Source organism: Podarcis tiliguerta (assembly GCF_965153285.1).
Source record: "Podarcis tiliguerta genome assembly, chromosome: 11".
In the NCBI taxonomy this organism is placed as follows: domain Eukaryota; kingdom Metazoa; phylum Chordata; class Lepidosauria; order Squamata; family Lacertidae; genus Podarcis; species Podarcis tiliguerta.
The window spans coordinates 1,094,416-1,112,593 of NC_139544.1; the positions used below are offsets into that span (position 1 = coordinate 1,094,416).

The window sequence follows — 18,178 nt, forward strand, 5'->3', positions numbered from 1 at the left end:
GCTGGATTATCTGGATTACAACAACGTCATCATGATGGGGGACATGAACGGGGTAGTATCAACAAATATGGATAAGTCACAGAACCAGAACATTACTAAAGAGGGAAGACTACCTAAGACCTTTTTTGAAATGACTGACAATATGGACTGGGTTGACATCTGGAGAGTTAGAAACCCCTTGGGAAGAGAAGGAACATTCTTTTCTGAAGCTCAACTGACTTGGACACGAATCGACCAAATATGGATAACTAGAAGTCTGGCACCTAAGGTGAGGAAGGTGAAAATCTGCCCTAAAACATGCTCCGACCATAACGCCTTGAGAATGGATATGACATTGATCCCAACCGGCTCCTTTAGATGGAAGATGAATGATGGCCTGTTTAGAGACCAAAGAATTGTAAAGAAGGCCCAAAAAACTTTAAAGGACTATTTTGAGATTAACTTGAACACTACGGTGGAAAAAAGAACTATCTGGGATGCAAGTAAAGCTGTGATGAGAGGGTTCTTGATTCAACAGAATTCTTTAAAGAAAAGACTGCAAAATGAAAAGAAAGATAAAATTCTGGAAAGTATCAAAGAGTTGGAGAAGAAGTTAAGATCTAACCCGAAGTCCCAACCGATTCTGAGAGAAATTAAACTTTATCAGGCACAATATTCCAAACTGATAAATCAGGAAATAGAATGGAAGATTAAAACAATGAAACAAAAAACTTTTGAATCGGCAAATAAATGTGGGAAACTGCTAGCCTGGCAGCTGAAAAGGAGACAAAGATTAAATACAGTAACAAACTTAGAGGTTGAAGGAAGGAACATTCAGAACCCGGGAGAGATTAGAAAGTGCTTCCAGAGGTATTTTAAAAAGCTATACACTCAAGGGCCACAAGATGAAATAGAGATTACACAATTTTTGGAGAGAAATGGATTAGCAAAGCTGTCAGAAGAAAATAGAACAATTTTGAATGGCAAAATAACACGACAAGAGATTGAACAGGCCATCCAGAGTCTGAAACAGGGCAAATCACCAGGGCCAGATGGACTGACCTCTAACTACTATAAGACATTGAAGGATTATTTGATACAACCTTTGTTGGAGGTCAGTAATGAAATAATGGAGGGGAAGAAGGCGCCTGAATCGTGGAAAGAAGCATTTATCACATTGATTCCAAAGTCAGAAACTGAAAAGACACAACTCAAGAACTACCGTCCCATCTCCCTTTTAAATGTGGATTACAAAATATTTGCAGATGTTTTGGCACGAAGATTTAAGAAAGTTTTAAGTGAGATAATCCATAAAGACCAGGCAGGCTTTCTCCCGGGCAGACATATGTTTACTAACACAAGGAACATCATAGACATATTGGAACTTTTACAAACAAACATAAACACTAAAGCAGTTTTAATTTTTATAGACGCGGAGAAAGCCTTCGACAACATATCTTGGAAATTTATGAAGGGGAATTTAAAAGAAATGGGAGTGGGACGGGGGTTTGAGAACGGGATTGAGGCAATATATTCAGAACAAAAGGCTAAACTGATAGTTAACAATGTGGTTACAGAAGAGTTTAAAATTGAAAAAGGTACACGACAAGGCTGCCCGATTTCCCCATTACTGTTTATTTCGGTTCTGGAAGTGCTCCTGAATATGATTAGGGGGGACAGGTTGGTGGAAGGGATTCAGGTCGGAGCGAAACAATATAAACTTAAAGCTTTTGCAGATGACCTAGTTCTGACATTACAGGAGCCGGAGTCTAGTTTGAAAAGAGTACTACAACTGATTCAAAACTTTGGTCGAGTGGCAGGATTTAAGTTAAACAAGCAAAAAACTAAAGTTTTGGGGAAAAACTTGACAGATACTGAGTTGGAACAGCTTCAGAAAGAGACAGAACTAAATGTGGTTAAAAAAGTTAAATACCTAGGGGTAAACATAACAGCAAAAAATCTGAGTTTATTTAAAGATAATTATGAAAAATGTTGGTCAGAGATTAAGAGAGACTTGGATAGTTGGCCAAGACTAAAACTTTCTTTGTTGGGCCGAATAGCTGCCATCAAGATGAATGTATTGCCAAAAATGTTATTTTTGTTTCAGACACTGCAGATTGTAGACAAGACAGAGTGCTTCCGGAAGTGGCAGAAAGATATTTCTAAATTTGTCTGGCAGGGCAAAAAGCCCAGAATCAAATTTAAAATATTAACAGATGCGAAAGAAAGAGGGGGCTTTGCCCTGCCAGATTTAAAGTTGTATTATGAAGCTGCAGCTTTCTGCTGGTTAAAAGATTGGTTACTTCTTGAAGATACGGATGTCTTGGATTTGGAAGGTTTTAATAACGCGTTTGGATGGCATGCATATTTATGGTATGATAAAGCTAAGATAAATAAGGCCTTCAAGAACCATATTGTCAGAAAATCAGTTTTTAATGTCTGGACAAAATATAAAGACTTACTGGAGAATAAAACTCCGAGGTGGCTGTCACCCCTGGAGGCTAAGGCTCGGAAAAGAGCCAATATGGAGGCCAACTGGCCAAAATATTGGGAGATAATAGAAAAGGATGGTGACAACTGGAAATTGCAGAGTTTAGAAAAGATGAGAGACAAAGTGCGAGACTGGTTACAATATGCTCAGATTAAAGAAGTGTTTAAAAATGACAAAAAGCTAGGATTCCAAGTGGAAAAGTCAAAGTTAGAAACTGAACTGTTAGAACCTAAGACTAAGGTACTTTCAAGAATGTATAACTTGCTGCTGAAATGGAACACACATGACGAAATGGTAAAATCAACAATGATAAAATGGGCGCAGGACATTGGGTATAATATTATGTTTGAAGATTGGGAAAGGTTGTGGACCTCTGGGCTGAACTTCACTGCATGTAATGCGTTGAAGGAAAATGTGATGAAAATGATGTATAGATGGTACATGACCCCTGTTAAACTGGCTAAAATATACCATTCGTCTGATAGCAAATGTTGGAAATGTAAGGAAAATGAAGGAACATTTTTTCACCTCTGGTGGACCTGCCCTAGAGTGAAGGCCTTTTGGGAGAAGATATATAATGAATTAAAAAAGGTGTTTAAATACACCTTTACTAAGAAACCAGAGGCCTTTCTCCTGGGTATTGTAGGCCAGAGTGTGTTAAAAAAGGACAGAACATTTTTTATGTACGCAACAACAGCAGCAAGAATATTAATTGCCAAGAATTGGAAAACTCAGGAGCTACCCACTGTGGAAGAATGGCAGATGCAACTGATGGACTATATGCAATTAGCCGAGATGACCGGCAGAATTCGAGACCAGGGAGAAGAAAGGATGGAAGAAGACTGGAGGGAATTTAAGATTTATTTACAAAAATATTGTAATTTGGCTGAGTGTTGAATTGGATGCCAGTGCAGATAATTGTCTACCATTAAATTAGATTTAAGGCTGAATTATATGTCAAACCAAATTAAGATTATTAATTAAGATGAGTTAAATGATAATTTGTTTGAAATAAATTTAATAATGATGTAAGTGTATGCGGGAGGTGTGGGGGAGTCCCATGTAATAATTGAGAGATGTTAAATGGACAATGATAAGTTGTGCTTATCTAATATATGCTTTATTTGAAAACTTCAATAAATATATATTAAAAAAAAAAAAATTTTAAAAATGTAAATATAGAAAGTTTAAAACAACAGCACAAGGTGCCCCATGATATTCTTGTAAAGAAGCTGGTAAAATGCGGTCTTGACTATGCTACCATTTGTAACTGGCTGACTGACCAAACCCAAAGGGTGCTCATCAATGGTTCCTCTTCATCCTGGAGAAGAGTGACTAGTGGGGTGCCACAGGGTTCTGTCTTGGGCCCGGTCTTATTCAACATCTTTATCAACGACTTGGATGATGGACTCAAGGGCATCCTGATCAAATTTGCAGATGACACCAAACTGGGAGGGGTGGCTAACACCCCAGAGGACAGGATCACACTTCAAAACGACCTTGACAGATTAGAGAACTGGGCCAAAACAAACAAGCCAATGCAATTCTGGGCTGCGTCAATAGGAGTATAGCATCTAGATCAAGGGAAGTAATAGTGCCACTGTATTCTGCTCTGGTCAGACCTCACCTGGAGTACTGTGTCCAGTTCTGGGCACCACAGTTCAAGAAGGACACTGACAAACTGGAACGTGTCCAGAGGAGGGCAACCAAAATGGTCAAAGGCCTGGAAACGATGCCTTATGAGGAACGGCTAAGGGAGCTGGGCATGTTTAGCCTGGAGAAGAGGAGGTTAAGGGGTGATATGATAGCCATGTTCAAATATATAAAAGGATGTCACATAGAGGAGGGAGAAAGGTTGTTTTCTGCTGCTCCAGAGAAGCGGACACGGAGCAATGGATCCAAACTACAAGAAAGAAGATTCCACCTAAGCATTAAGAAGAACTTCCTGACAGTAAGAGCTGTTCGACAGTGGAATTTGCTGCCAAGGAGTGTGGTGGAGTCTCCTTCTTTGGAGGTCTTTAAGCAGAGGCTTGACAACCATATGTCAGGAGTGCTCTGATGGTGTTTCCTGCTTGGCAGGGGGTTGGACTCGATGGCCTTTGTGGTCTCTTCCAACTCTATGATTCTATGATTCTATACATTAATATCAATTCAAATCCAAGACAGGTACCATCTTTAGGAGGCCTTGAAAAGACAATAGAGAAGACAACTGTCAAATATGCAGTGGGCGCCATCAGGACCAGGTGGGAAAGACGAGAGGACTCTTAACCTTAACTCTTTTCTCAACCCAGAGTGTGGCAGCTGGAGAAAGGTGAATTCCTGAGTTTTTTAAGAAAGGAGTGGAAAGTAAAACAGCCAATTGTAAGAATCTAAGGTACTACTGCAGTTGGAATGTTTCACCTCAGAAAAGGAAATTGAGTTCTGGTCCCCTTGCCTCAAAAAGCAGCTCTCCAGTGAGGCATGGCAGCAACGTTGAGAAAAGTGAGTAAGAGAAGACATGATAGAGGTGAATGAATTGCGCGGTAAGATGAAAGTGCTCTCTCTGTCTCTCATAATACGGGAACGTGGGGACACCAAGAAGGCTGAATGTTGGAAGTATCAGGACAAAGAAAGTGTTTAGCATATAGCTGGACTATAGGATTCACTCGCACAAGAGGTGTGATGGCCAGCAGCTTGAATGGCTATAAACGATTAGACAAATCCATGGAGGATAAGGCTGTAAGTGGCTGCTCCACATTTGGAGGCAGTGTGACCTCCATAGACCAGCTTCCAGGAGTTGCACTCAGGTCCTGCTTGCAGGCTTTCCATCAGCATGTGGTTGGTCACTGCACACCGAATGCTGGACTGCATGGGCCACTGGCCTGATCCATATAGACCACTAAGCATTAGCAAGTAGTGTAAACAATAAAATTGCAAAAAAGAAGACAGGTAAAAACAGTTTTCCAAAAGACATTTGGTGCCTCCTTGAGTCAACTCATCCTTCTGGGAAAGCCTGTAGAAATAGGAGAGTTGTGTTTCCTATTAATCTCTCAGTAGTGCAGCCATGTCAGAAGCACAGAATCTATACCAGTTACCGTATTGGCCCGAATATAAGCTGCACCCACAAATAAGCCGCACCTTGAAAAATGAAGGGGGGAAAAGGGAAAAAACCCCACAATACCAAGGCTGCTTCCTGGGGAGGAGCTACACCGCTTTGCCGGCGACCTCCCCGCTTCTTTCTGGCAGCTCGGGGGAGGCTGGGGAGCGGTGGGCGGTCGCGCTCCCGGGCTGCTTCCTGGGGGCTGCACAACTCCCCCCCCCAGCAGTCTGGGAGCGCAGGGCAAAGGCGCGCAGCCTGCCACTGGAGATAAGGGGGGGGGGGGAAGCTGCCAGCAAAGCAGTGTGGCTCCCCCGCTTCCCCCCTTCGTTTCCACGGCTTTTGGGAGGCTTTGGAGCAGAGAGTAGCCATGCTCCTGGGCTGCTTCCTTGGGGGCGGGGGGGGGGGAGCTGCACCACTTTGCTGGTGGCATAAGGTCCCGAATATAAGCCAATGCAGGTGGCGCTGTGGTCTAAACCACTGAGCCTCTTGGGCTTGCCGATCAGAAGGTCGGTGGTTCGAATCCCTGTGACGGGGTGAGTTCCTGTTGTTTGGTCCTTGCTCCTGTCAACCGAGCAGTTCGAAAGCATGCCAAAAAGTGCAAGTAGATAAACAGGTACCGCTCCGGTGGGAAGGTAAACGGCATTACCTCCAAACTGCCAACCTTCCAATCGGCAAGCCCTAGGCTCTGTGGTTTAGACCACAGCGCCACCCGCATCCCTTAAGGATATTGCTTAAGAATGTTCAAAAACTGAATGAACATAACAAGGCAAATTGTCTTATTATTCTTAAACTTGCACTGAATCGATCAGTAAAATTAGATGGGCAGATGTGTCCCGGTTTTAAAAACATGACTGATTTTGTTTTGTTTTCTTCTCTAGTCAGGAATATAATCTGAGATCTGCTGATCTGCCAGTTTGCTAGTGCTGGAGATAGGCTATAATAGATGAGCAGCTTGCAAAATAGACCTTGTGTATTATGCCATACTTATTTTTCAAGAGTTTAGTGATGTGAGCTGTGGGGGAAATTATGAAGTTTTGTGTCCTTCTGTGTGTGTGCCTCCAGTTTATGGGCACATCTGCTTGTCCAGGCAATATACTGAAATAATAAAGCCAGCATTATGATTTATAAATAGATTGTAATATTTATAAACATTTCTAAAATAAAAAAGGACTTTGTAAATTATGCTGCAAAATATTTAAATATTGAGTGAGCATTTGTATAGAAAGATTTTTACCAGAACTAATGAATAGACTTTTATTTATTAGGTTTTGAGTTAATGTATAGATGCTTCCAGATAAAAGGTTTGTCAAATGTCAGTTTTTCTTAATTGGTGCACCTGACTCTCAAAAGCCTCTTTGAAACCGTGACGGTCCTTTGTGCTCATTGCAGCTAAAATGGAAGACTGTTCTCTTTGCCCTACATTGGGCAAAAGGTTTCCCGCATTGCAGGGGATTGGACTAAATGACCCTTGCCCATTCCAGCTCTACAGTGCTATGATTCTATGAATACTGCTTTAATTGTGTTTTAAAAAGTGATTTTGTGTTTGAAAGTAACACAAGCTCTGGGAACTTCTCAGCTAAAATAGCCTAAAATAAATGCCTAAAATAAACAAATAATACAACTTATTTATTTATTTATTTATTTATTTTATAACACATTTATATTCTACTTAATATTTCAGAAATATTAAACCAGAGATTTGTGAAACCAGCACAAATGGGACACTCCAAATGCAGGTGTAGCTCAGAATACTTGAGGGAACTTTTATATTTCTGACTGAAAGTTCAAATGTTAACTTGTTCCATCTCTCTAGCCAAAAGAGAAAAAGAAGGGACACAAATGGTCAGATCAAACTGCTGAAGATTCAGAACAGAAAAGGCTAAATTAGTTGCCACTCTCTGAGGATACCACAATGTCTTCAGGTCAGCTTTTTACAGCTAACAGATGCCTGGATTTTGATCTTCCTTGAACCCTGTGTCTCTGACTGACCAACCTTCTGACCTCACTTTTTATTCATTTCACTCAGAACAACCCTACCCTCAGTCTCCTAAAGTATCTCTTGTCACCTCTGTTGTTTGGACCACAATATAATTACTTGAGAAAAAATTATCTAAGGGTTTTATTTTCAAATTCTCCACAAGTGCTATAGTGCAACTTTGATGAGTCGCTGGTGGCCATTGATACATATAATTGCGACCTGCATTTCAAAGTTGCCCGTGACCGATACAGCGGCTACCCTCTGACCATAGAAGGGTTCGCTTTCCTGTGGTCAGGTGCCCGAGCCACCTATGGGGCAAGGCGAGTGAGGGTCTGTTACGAAATGAAGATAGGCCATTCTGCTCACTGGTTTCTCACAGGCATCCGGACAGCCACTGTGAGAACAGGATCATAGAATTGTAGAGTTGCAAACTACTTTTAATGCTTGAAATTCTTGCTAAGCATATTGGTATAATTATTCTGGAGTGCTGCTATTTGACATGTTTAGTTTTGCAAATTTAGCTCTGGCTGGCACTGGTGAATAGCTTCTGGAGACAAAGCTGAGCCCAGCTGTTGCTTTATGCTGATGAATTTATAGATACAAATCTGGATCCATTGGCCAGTAATAATAGTAATAATAATGTTGTTGTTTAGTCGTTTAGTCATGTCTGACTCTTCGTGACCGCGTGGACCAGAGCTCGCCAGGCACTCCTGTCTTCCACTGCCTCCCGCAGTTTGGTCAAACTCATGCTGGTAGCTTCGAGAACACTGTCCAACCATCTCATCCTCTGCTGTCCCCTTCTCCTTGCTCCCTCCATCTTTCCCAACATCAGGGTCTTTTCCAGGGAGTCTTCTCTTCTCACGAGGTGGCCAAAGTATTGGAGCCTCAGCTTCACGATCTGTCCTTCCAGTGAGCACTCAGGGCTGATTTCCTTAAGAATAGAGAGGTTTGATCTTCTTGCAGTCCATAGGACTCTCAAGATTCTTCTCCAGCACCATAATTCAAAAGCATCAATTCTTCGGTGATCAGCCTTCTTTATGGTCCAGCTCTCACTCCCTACATCACTACTGGGAAAACCATAGCTTTTACTATACGGACCTTTGTTGGCAAGGTGATGTCTCTGCTTTTAAGATGCTGTCTAGGTTTGTCATTGCTTTCCTCCCAAGAAGCAGGTGTCTAATAATGCCCTTCTTAATTCTCAGCTCATCTGTAAGCTCCTTATGCAGCCACACTGGTTTCCTGAGATGCCTCACACTTTTCTTTCATGTTGGAATTGTCTGCATTTGGGCCTTCAGTATTTCTCCTTTAAGAAACTCCCATCCATCTTGGACTTACTTCTCTTTGAGTATTGCTGACCATGGGATCTCACCTAGTAGCTCCTTAAGCTTTTTGAAATTGGCCTTCTTAAAGTCCAGAGTGTTCGCTTTCCCTTGCCTCTGTATCATGAAACCTAGGCGGGCATGATTATTTCCTCTGAAGTTTCTGAGTACCGTATTTTTCACTCTATTGGACACAGTTTTTCCCCTCCAAAAATTGAGGGGAAATGTGTATGCGTCCTATGGAGCGAATGCAGGCTTGTGCCATAGCCGCGCGCAACCCCTCTGGCAGGGAGAGGTTGTGTGGGGCTAAAGAGGAAGCCAAAACAGCCAGCGTGATCCATCCAGCTGACTGCCTTGGCTTGTTCCATAGCCGCGCGCAACCCCTCCGGCAGGGAGAGGCTGCACGGGGCTATGGCTTCTTTAGCCCTGTGCAGCCTCTCCTGGCAGGGAGAGATCACGCAAGGCTAAAGAGGAAGCCAAAGCAGCGAGCGGGATCCATCCCGCTGGCTGCCTTGGCTTGTGCCATAGCCGCGCGCAACCCTTCCGGCAGGGAGAGGCTGCACGGGGCTGTGGCTTCTTTAGCTCCACGCAGCCTCTCCCGGCAGGGAGAGGTTGCGTGGGGGTAAAGGTAAAGGTAAAGGTACCCCTGACCATTAGGTCCAGTCGTGACCGACTCTGGGGTTGCGGCGCTCATCTCGCTTTATTGGCCGAGGGAGCCGGCGTAGAGCTTCCAGGTCATGTGGCCAGCATGACTAAGCCGCTTCTGGCAAACCAGAGCAGCGCACAGAAACGCTGTTTACCTTCCCGCTGGAGCGGTACCTATTTATCTACTTGCACTTTGACGTGCTTTCGAACTGCTAGGTTGGCAGGAGCAGGGACCGAGCAACAGGAGCTCACCCCGTTGCGGGGATTCAAACCACCGACCTTCTGATCGGCAAGCCCTAGGCTCTGTGGTTTAACCCACAGCTCCACCCGCGTCCCCTGCGTGGGGCTAAAGAGGAAGCCAAAGCAGCAAGCGGGATCCACCCTGCTCACTGCCTTGGCTTCTGCCATAGCCGCCCGCAACCCGGGGGCTCGGGGGGAGCCGAACTGTGTTGCTGGAGGCCTTTCCCCTTTCTCGCTCTCTCCCTTCCTGGCCTTGGGGGAGAGGACGGGGGACTACGCAAGGGGCAGGTGCCGCTTTGCCACTCTCCTGGCACTGTTTGTCCCGCGCTCCTGGTTGCATACCATAAGGTCTCGAATATAAGCTGCACTTTAACTTTTCATGGTTGGAATTGGGGAGGGGGGAGTGAGGCTTATATTCAGGCCAATACAGTAATTACCATACTTTTCTGTGTATAACACCACCCCTATTTTGGGGAACTGCAATTTCAGAAAATGGCCCAAAGTTGTTGAGCTTTTTTTATTTTTTGGCCATTCCTCAGCAGCCCTTGACACAGCAACCAATCACACACCAATTTCCCACAGCCAATGCAAAGCAACCCTTGCCGCAGCCACCAATCACACTACAAATTGCCAGCTCACAGCTGCAACCAATCACCCATCACCCCTACCCACTACCCGTGTAGAAGACGCTCCCACTTTTTAAACCTTCTTTTTGAGTAAAAGAACCTAGTCTTATACGTGGAAAAGTACGGTATTTCCCCAGACTTTTAAGTATTGTGATTTTATAGAACCATCTATAGCATTTTATGGTTTTATGCATTTTAATTGAATCGAGTATTGGTTCTGCTTCTCCCATGCAATATGCCTTTATGTTTGTTTGTTTTCCCATAATACATTTGTACACCACCATGGGATCAATGACGATGAAAAGTGGGGTAAAATGTTTCTAAATAAATAAACTAAAACTAAAACTAGGAGATTCCCAGTAGCATCAAAGTCCTTTCTTGTAATCTGCCTATTTTGATGGCACTAATAGTTGATGCAAAACCAAAATTTAGAAGCTGAGCAATGAGTGCTGGATGTTGGACGTTTATTTCAGAACCAGGTCACAAAGGTAGAAAAATTATCTAGGTTGCTTTGTGAAGTCAGGGCATGATGGACTCGATACAACACATTGAAAGTATTCCTGCTGTTGCTAGCCAGATGTTTGGGAACAATACTGTGTTTACAAATATGAAACGATGATGATGAATCTGCTTTCCCCTTCCCAGAACTTGTAATGTTCACATAAATGACCTTTTGGTTTAAAGTCATAGGGTTTTAAGTAGCAACTAATCTGATCAAGTCGATGAAATAAATTTGACTTGATTAATCATTTGGTTTTTAATAGATTAATCCATTATTTTTAAAAAATACTTTCATAGCACCAAGCCATGAGCACATGTGCCTAGAAAGATTCCCCATTAGGTATACTTATTCCCTCTACCAGAGCAGCACCTTCCCCTTCCTCTGCAAATTTGTCAATAAGCCAAGAGAGAAACTGAGCTGCTCTGCTGAACCCCAGCCGCCTTCTGTCCACCTCATTGATCAAATGGCTAAAGTAATAACTGTCCTGAGTGGAAGTGGCAATTTTAAAACATTTCACCTTCCAGAGGCCCACAGATGAGGAGAGATGAATTAGCTGAGACCTCCCGCCAAGAAGATAAGCAATGGCAACCAGAGCAGCTGCCCTGTGATGGCCTGGGAATCTGATTGAGAAGCTGAACCTGAGGAGTCCCAGCCTGCACAGGAGTCCCCGCCTCCAGGGCCGGCTGAGCCAGGGCAGGGGCTTGAATCTGAAGGGCCCTCACCTGTGCCGGGTCCTCAGGAGCAGACACCAGATGTATCCCCTCTGGCTCCGGAGGTGATTGAGGACCCATTGCCTGCAGGTGCGCCTCTCCCAGCCCTGTCAGGGGAAGGTGAAGCTGCTCCTGGGTCCAGTAACCCTCCAGCCTCTCCTGAGCTGCAGAGGCTCAGGGCAGAGAGGCGGAGGGAACTAAGTGCTCTCAGGAGGAGGGCTCGCCTTAAGGCCAGGAGAGGTGGGTCACCCGTGTGCCGGGACCGCCCTAGGCCTCAGAGGAGATAAAGGCCAGTCAGCCTGGTCCCAGGTTGAGGGAGCAACGACGTTGCAAACCGGTTTCTGCCAGCACCCAGACCTGTTTTTCCGGAGTTCCCGACCACGCCCGGCTTCTTGCTTTGGACCCCGGTTCCCCCTTGGTGGACAGCCTCCAGACCCTCGGCCCAGGACCGGATTTTGTCCACGCCTCACGTTACCCCCCCCCCAGGACCAGCACATGCCCAGTCTGGCATGTAAAGTGGTACATGCATAGTCTGAGAAGTCCTGAGTCCCAGAATAAAACAAGAAATAATAATACATTTGTTGTTGTTGGCGTCTGCCTGTGTCAAGAGACAATGGAGGGCACCTCCAGGAGTGAAGTCAAACCTTTGTGTTAGCAGCACCCAAGGGACCTCCCCAGGACACAGGCCTGGGCAGTGTGTCTGGAGGTCCTGGGTTGCAGCCTGGCAAGAGGCTTGGTCCAAAGGAAAGCAGAGCAATACATTTGGCACCACCTTAGCTGCAGGAGTTGCCAGAAAGAGGCTTACAAGGTGCCATCCAACTGTCTTAGGGACCCCACTCAAGATTTGTGTAGGATTTACTCCTTGGCCTTTTCCTCTCCCAAAAATATCCCCCAAGGCAGTGGAGGGTGGGGATCAGAGTTGTCCTTCTCCCAGATGGACTACTTTCCAGGTTGATGAGCCCCATCTACCACTCACTTCTCTCTACAACATGTGTAGAAACTGCCTTCTTGACCATTGGATGTACTATTTAATCATATTAAAAATATTAATCTTTCTGTAGAGCAATTTGAAAGTGATGCCCATGTAGTTACTCTAATATGTGCACTATCCCTAAATGAGCCATTGAATTCCATCAATAGTACATGGACTTTTATTACAGACTGCTTTCCTTGTATTGAAAGAAAATATTGGGGGGGGGGGGGGACCACCAGTATTCTTAATGGTTCCATGTCAGGGAGAGTCCTAGTTTAAAATCTTTGCTAGCTTTAGTAGGTTTGTCATATCCTTGGTTCATCCTCAGTTCACACCTAGGGGGCCCAATCTGGATGAGTTAAATGGTTAAAAGTCCCTCTATATCCCCAAGTTCTGATTCAGAATTTTGATTCAAATCTGGCCCTTTGGACTGGGAGTTTGTAAAAGCACCTCGAAGACAATGTGTCTAATGCCACATGGATTTGGGCCCTTTTTATTGCCTCCACAAGGTTATAATGGAGATGAATAGCATCTGGGTTAGTAAGCCCTCTGTACATTTAAAGTGCTGTGTTAATTATAAAATGGTAAAAATGTTCTTTGTGATTATGTGAAAATTATGGTTACATGAATTTTTCACTTGAACTGGTACACTTTAATATAAACCAGCTTAGTCTTATTTATTTGAATGCACTTAGGTTAGTTATATGATTTATTTTAAGTTATGTGGATTACAAATAACACATGTCAGGTCATAGTAATGTTAATGGGAGTTTAGGAATTTGTTCCCATATATATTTTGCAGGTTCATTATTTTTCATAAGAGTGTATTTATGCAATTGAATGGAAACATCAGAGTGTTTTTTTTAAAATCAGTAACAGATTGTTCCCTAAATATTGCTACTTTAGTGCTTATTTTAAACTAAGTGTTAAGTCAGGATTGTTATGATTCTAACTTCTATTTTAAAAAGGGCTTTTCACTACAGCTGTCTTATATGGTCACGAAGGCATGAAGAGGTCTTAGAGCATGGTGGTAAAAATAACAGAAAATGAAGCACCATTGTCAAAACTTTCTTTTATTGCTATCCCCTTATTTATGTTTTGACACACCATCTGCTTTGGAGAATGAACAGAATGTCTAATGCTGTGGTCTTCAAACATGTTGCCTCCCATAAACCTTGTCCATATCAATTCGTGTGCCTCTGAATAGCTGCCAAGGCATCCAGGGTACCCTGGACCACAGTTTCAAAACCAATGGGCAGGTGCATTCAAAAGACTCAGAAACTGTACATGTCAGCAGAAGGCCTGTGCAAGGACTTCCATTTGTGCAATGGGGCTTCTCCCTTCTTCCCTGCATGCCCCCCAAATTAGCTCTTGAGTGGTCTAGTGGAACCCCCTAAATAGTGTGCAGGGCCATTGTTCTGTATGGGAAACAGAAAAGCTAGTCCTGACACAATGATTGAAAGAGATGATGTTGAATTCCTCCTAAATAACATCTGCAAAGAAACAAAACACCACAAAATGAAACAAAATACATAATACACAATACCCTGGCATGCAATTGGATGACAATTACATCCTCTGCACACTCTATAAAAAATGGAAATAAAAATAAAAATTATCAGTAGCACCTTATAGACCAACTAAGGTTGTTCTGGTATAAGCTTTCGTGTGCATACACACTTCTTCAGATACAGATACAGATAAAAAACTTGTGTACAAATAAAGAAGATATAGCTTAAGTTAATCCTATTAGATATTAGAAATACAAGGTATTGTGTGGTCAAACTAGGTTTGACTCCAAGTAGACCCACTGAAAATTAATGAGCATGACTGTTAGTTCCATTAATTTCAATAGGTCTACTCTGAGTAAGACTTACTTGAATAGACCCATTACTTATAGATGGTAGAAGTTCTATTCAATGAAGATACCAGCTGTAAAGGTAAAGGACCCCTGACAGTTAAGTCCAGTTGCGAACGGCTCTGGGGTTGTGGTGCTCATCTCGCTTTACAGGCCGAGGGAGCCGGCATTTGTCTGCTCTGCAGACAGTTTTTCCAGGTAATGTGGCCAGCATGACTAAGCCACTTCTGGCGCAACAGAACACCAACACCAGAGCAGCGCACGGAAACACTGTTTACCTTCCCGCTGGAGCAGTACCTATTAATCTATGTTCTAATTCCTCACCCACAATTCAGCTGCTGCTGAAAGGATATTTTATTTTTTCCTTTATTCAATAAGCAGAAAAATACTGTCATCTTCCACAAAGTAGATAGAGGATGCTACTTTAATGCATTAAATGGACTTATTAAGTGCTAGTAAGTTTCTCACTGGGCCAAGATACAGTAGTTTGAGCATGTGATGAAAATCCTGGCCTGACTTCACTGGCTGCCAGTTAGTTTCTGAGCCCACGTCAAAGGCCTTTAAAGCCTTAAATGGCTCAGGACTGCAATACCTCAAGGATGCCTCTCCCCAGGTGAACCTACCCGGACCCTGCAATCATCCGAGGCCCTTCTTCATGTGCCTCCTCTGCAAAGGGTCTGGAGGACAGCAACATGAGAAGGGGCCATTTCTGCGGTGCCCCCCCTTGTGGAATGCTCTCCCTAGGGAGACTCACCTCGCCTTTGGTACAGATCCAGGTGCCAGGCTTTTGGCTAATGAAGCAATCTATGGCTTTTATACTGGGCAGGAAGTATTGTTTTGTTTGTTACTTTGTTATATATTTTTGTGTTTTTATATTGTAAACTGCCCTGTGATCGATGATCACACTGAAGGGCACTATACAAATTTAATAAATAGGGGGAAATAACATTAATTGCATCTTTAGTGAATCTAACTGAATGACTGGGGGGAATGTCTAGTAGTAGTCTAGTTAAAACTTTTTAAAATAATTGACAACTTATTCTTGGCTGCATCCAGTAATTTAAGTACACTTAAATACACTTAAACCAGTACATCTTATTTTAGCCTGGGACAAGTGTTTATTATAAGCATTATAATTATAATTATGGTGCATAATTATATGCAGAACTGGCAAACTAGACTGCACATGTGTGGCAGCTGATTCTCATGCAACATTTCCCATCTACAGTGATCACAAGAGGGCTGTAGTTGTATTTGTGTTTAAGTATTTGTGATGAAAAGGGCTCATGTGGCTGAGAGGAGAAATGGGCAGCTGCTTGCATATAAAGAGATCAGATTGGTGAGAGAACCCTATTAATTTCAAAGCTGGTTTCAGCAACAAATCTTTCTCCCCACCCTCCGTCCATCCCTCTGCTTTTTAATATCTTAGCGGCAACGCTTTTGGCTTAAGAATACAGGTTCTCCTTTCAGACAGCAAGAAAACTGGAGCATGTCTGTGGTTATAGTTCCAACTGTCTACACCAGTAGGAGTTTGCAAGCAATCTCAGTTTTTCCCAAATGATTTGTACTCTTTTTTATGTTGTTGTTGTTGTTTAGTCGTTCAGTCGTGTCCGACTCTTCGTGACCCCATGGACCAGAGCACGCCAGGCACTTCTGTCCTCCACTGCCTCCCACAGTTTGATCAAACTCAGGCTGGTAGCTTCAAGAACACCATCCAACCATCTCATCCTCTGCCGCCCCCTTCTCCTTGTGCCTTCCATCTTTCCCAGCATCAGGGTCTTTTCCAGGGAGTCTTCTCTTCTCATGAGGTGGCCAAAGTATTGGAGCCTCAGCTTCAGGATCTGTCCTTCCAGTGAGCACTCAGGGCTGATTTCCTTAAGAATGGATGCGTTTGATCTTCTTGCAGTCCATGCGACTCTCAAGAGTCTCCTCCAGCACCATAATTCAAAAGCGTCAATTCTTCGGCGATCAGTCTTCTTTATGGTCCAGCTCTCACTTCCATACATCACTACGGGAAAAACCATAGCTTTTACTATACGGACCTTTGCTGGCAAGGTGATGTCTCTACTTTTTAAAATGCTGTCTAGGTTTGTCATTGCTTTCCTCCCAAGAAGCAGGCGTCTCTTAATTTCGTGGCTGCTGTCACCATCTGCAGTGATCATGGAGCCCAAGAAAGTAAAATCTCTCACTGCCTCCATTTCTTCCCCTTCTATTTGCCAGGAGGTGATGGGACCAGTGGCCATGATCTTCGTTTTTTTGATGTTGAGCTTCAGACCATATTTTGCGCTCTCCTCTTTCTCCCTCAATAAAAGGTTCTTTAATTCCTCCTCAATTTCTGCCATCAAGGTTGTGTCATCTGCATATCTGAGGTTGCTGATATTTCTTCCAGCAATCTTAATTCTGGCTAGGGATTCATCCAGCCCAGTCTTTCGTATGATGAATTCTGCATATAAGTTAAATAAGCAGGGAGACAAAATACAGCCTTGTCGTACTCCTTTCCCAATTTTGAACCAATCAGTTGTTCCATATCCAGTTCTAACTGTAGCTTCTTGTCCCACATAGAGATTTCTCAGGAGACAGATGAGGTGATCAGGCACTCCCATTTCTTTAAGAACTTGCCATAGTTTGCTGTGGTCGACACAGTCAAAGGCTTTTGCATAGTCAATGAAGCAGAAGTAGATGTCTTTCTGGAACTCTCTAGCTTTCTCCATAATCCAGCGCATGTTTGCAATTTGGTCTCTGGTTCCTCTGCCTCTTCTAAATCCAGCTTGCACTTCTGGGAGTTCTCGGTCCACATACTGCTTGAGCCTTCCTTGTAGCCTTCCTCTTTTTTATAACCACCAATAAATTAAAAATAGAGTTCCATTTTCCCCCTTTATATTGTTCATTGAACTCTAGTTTTCTGACTTTATTTTCTTTAATCAAAATCCATCACAGTGCTGATAAAATATGTTTCACCATACCCAAGAATTTTGCTTTTGTTATTGTTATAAGTTTTGTTGTATGGTATGATTTGGTAATGAACATGTTCATTTTGTTGAATCTTTTTTGTTAGCATCCAAATCTTTATGATGTTCCATGAAAACTTGAGTATTGGATTTTGAAAACACCAAGGTTAGCTTAAAAAAAGAAAAGGGGGGGGGAAGAATGTGTGCCATACATGTTCTATTGTGTGTGTGCCTTTTTAAAAAGAAACAGCAGTATGACCTAATAGTTTTGAAATAGCTGCTTTGTCCATATTGTATTGAGCTTATTGAAGCAACCTTCAAGGTATTAATTACAAAGCCGGCTCATTTTACTTAACCATTGTTTGTTGAAAACAATAGTTACCCCATTTATGCATACTGAATAATCATTAGATCAGAATTAAAAATGACATTAAAAGATTAGAGAACTGGGCCCAAGCTAACAAAATGAATTTCAGTAGGGACAAATGTCAGGTTCTGCACTTTGGCAGGAAGAACCAGATGCACAAGTATAAGATGGGGGACAACTGGCATACTAGAAGTACACATTGAAAAGGATCTAGGGGTCGGTGGACCACAAGCTTTTCATGAGTCAACAATGTGATGCAGCAGCAAAAAAAGCTAATGCTATTCTAGGCTGCATCAACAGAAGTCTAGCATCCATATTAAAGGAAATAATAGTCCCACTTTATTCTGCCTTAGTCAGACCACACCTGGAATACTGTGTCCAGTTCTGGGCACCGCAGTTTAAGAAGAATGTTGAGAAGCTGGAAGGTGTGCAGAGGAGGGCGACCAAGATGGTCAAGGGTATG

At 43.1% G+C, this 18,178-nt stretch overlaps 1 protein-coding gene across 7 annotated transcripts in view; it reads left to right on the plus strand.

Moving 5' to 3' along the window:
• Positions 1-18,178, plus strand: part of MAMDC2 (MAM domain containing 2) — an 80,664-nt gene that overhangs the window by 6,394 nt on the left and 56,092 nt on the right. Inside the window, exon 1 of one of the 7 annotated variants that reach the window (XM_083403438.1) lies at positions 7,198-7,471. The exons of the other annotated variants lie outside the window; for them this stretch is intronic. Coding sequence (XP_083259564.1) covers positions 7,462-7,471 — 10 coding nt within the window. The 5' untranslated portion in view covers positions 7,198-7,461. Of the gene's footprint in view, positions 1-7,197; positions 7,472-18,178 lie in introns of those variants that run through there. 7 annotated transcript variants of the gene reach the window in all.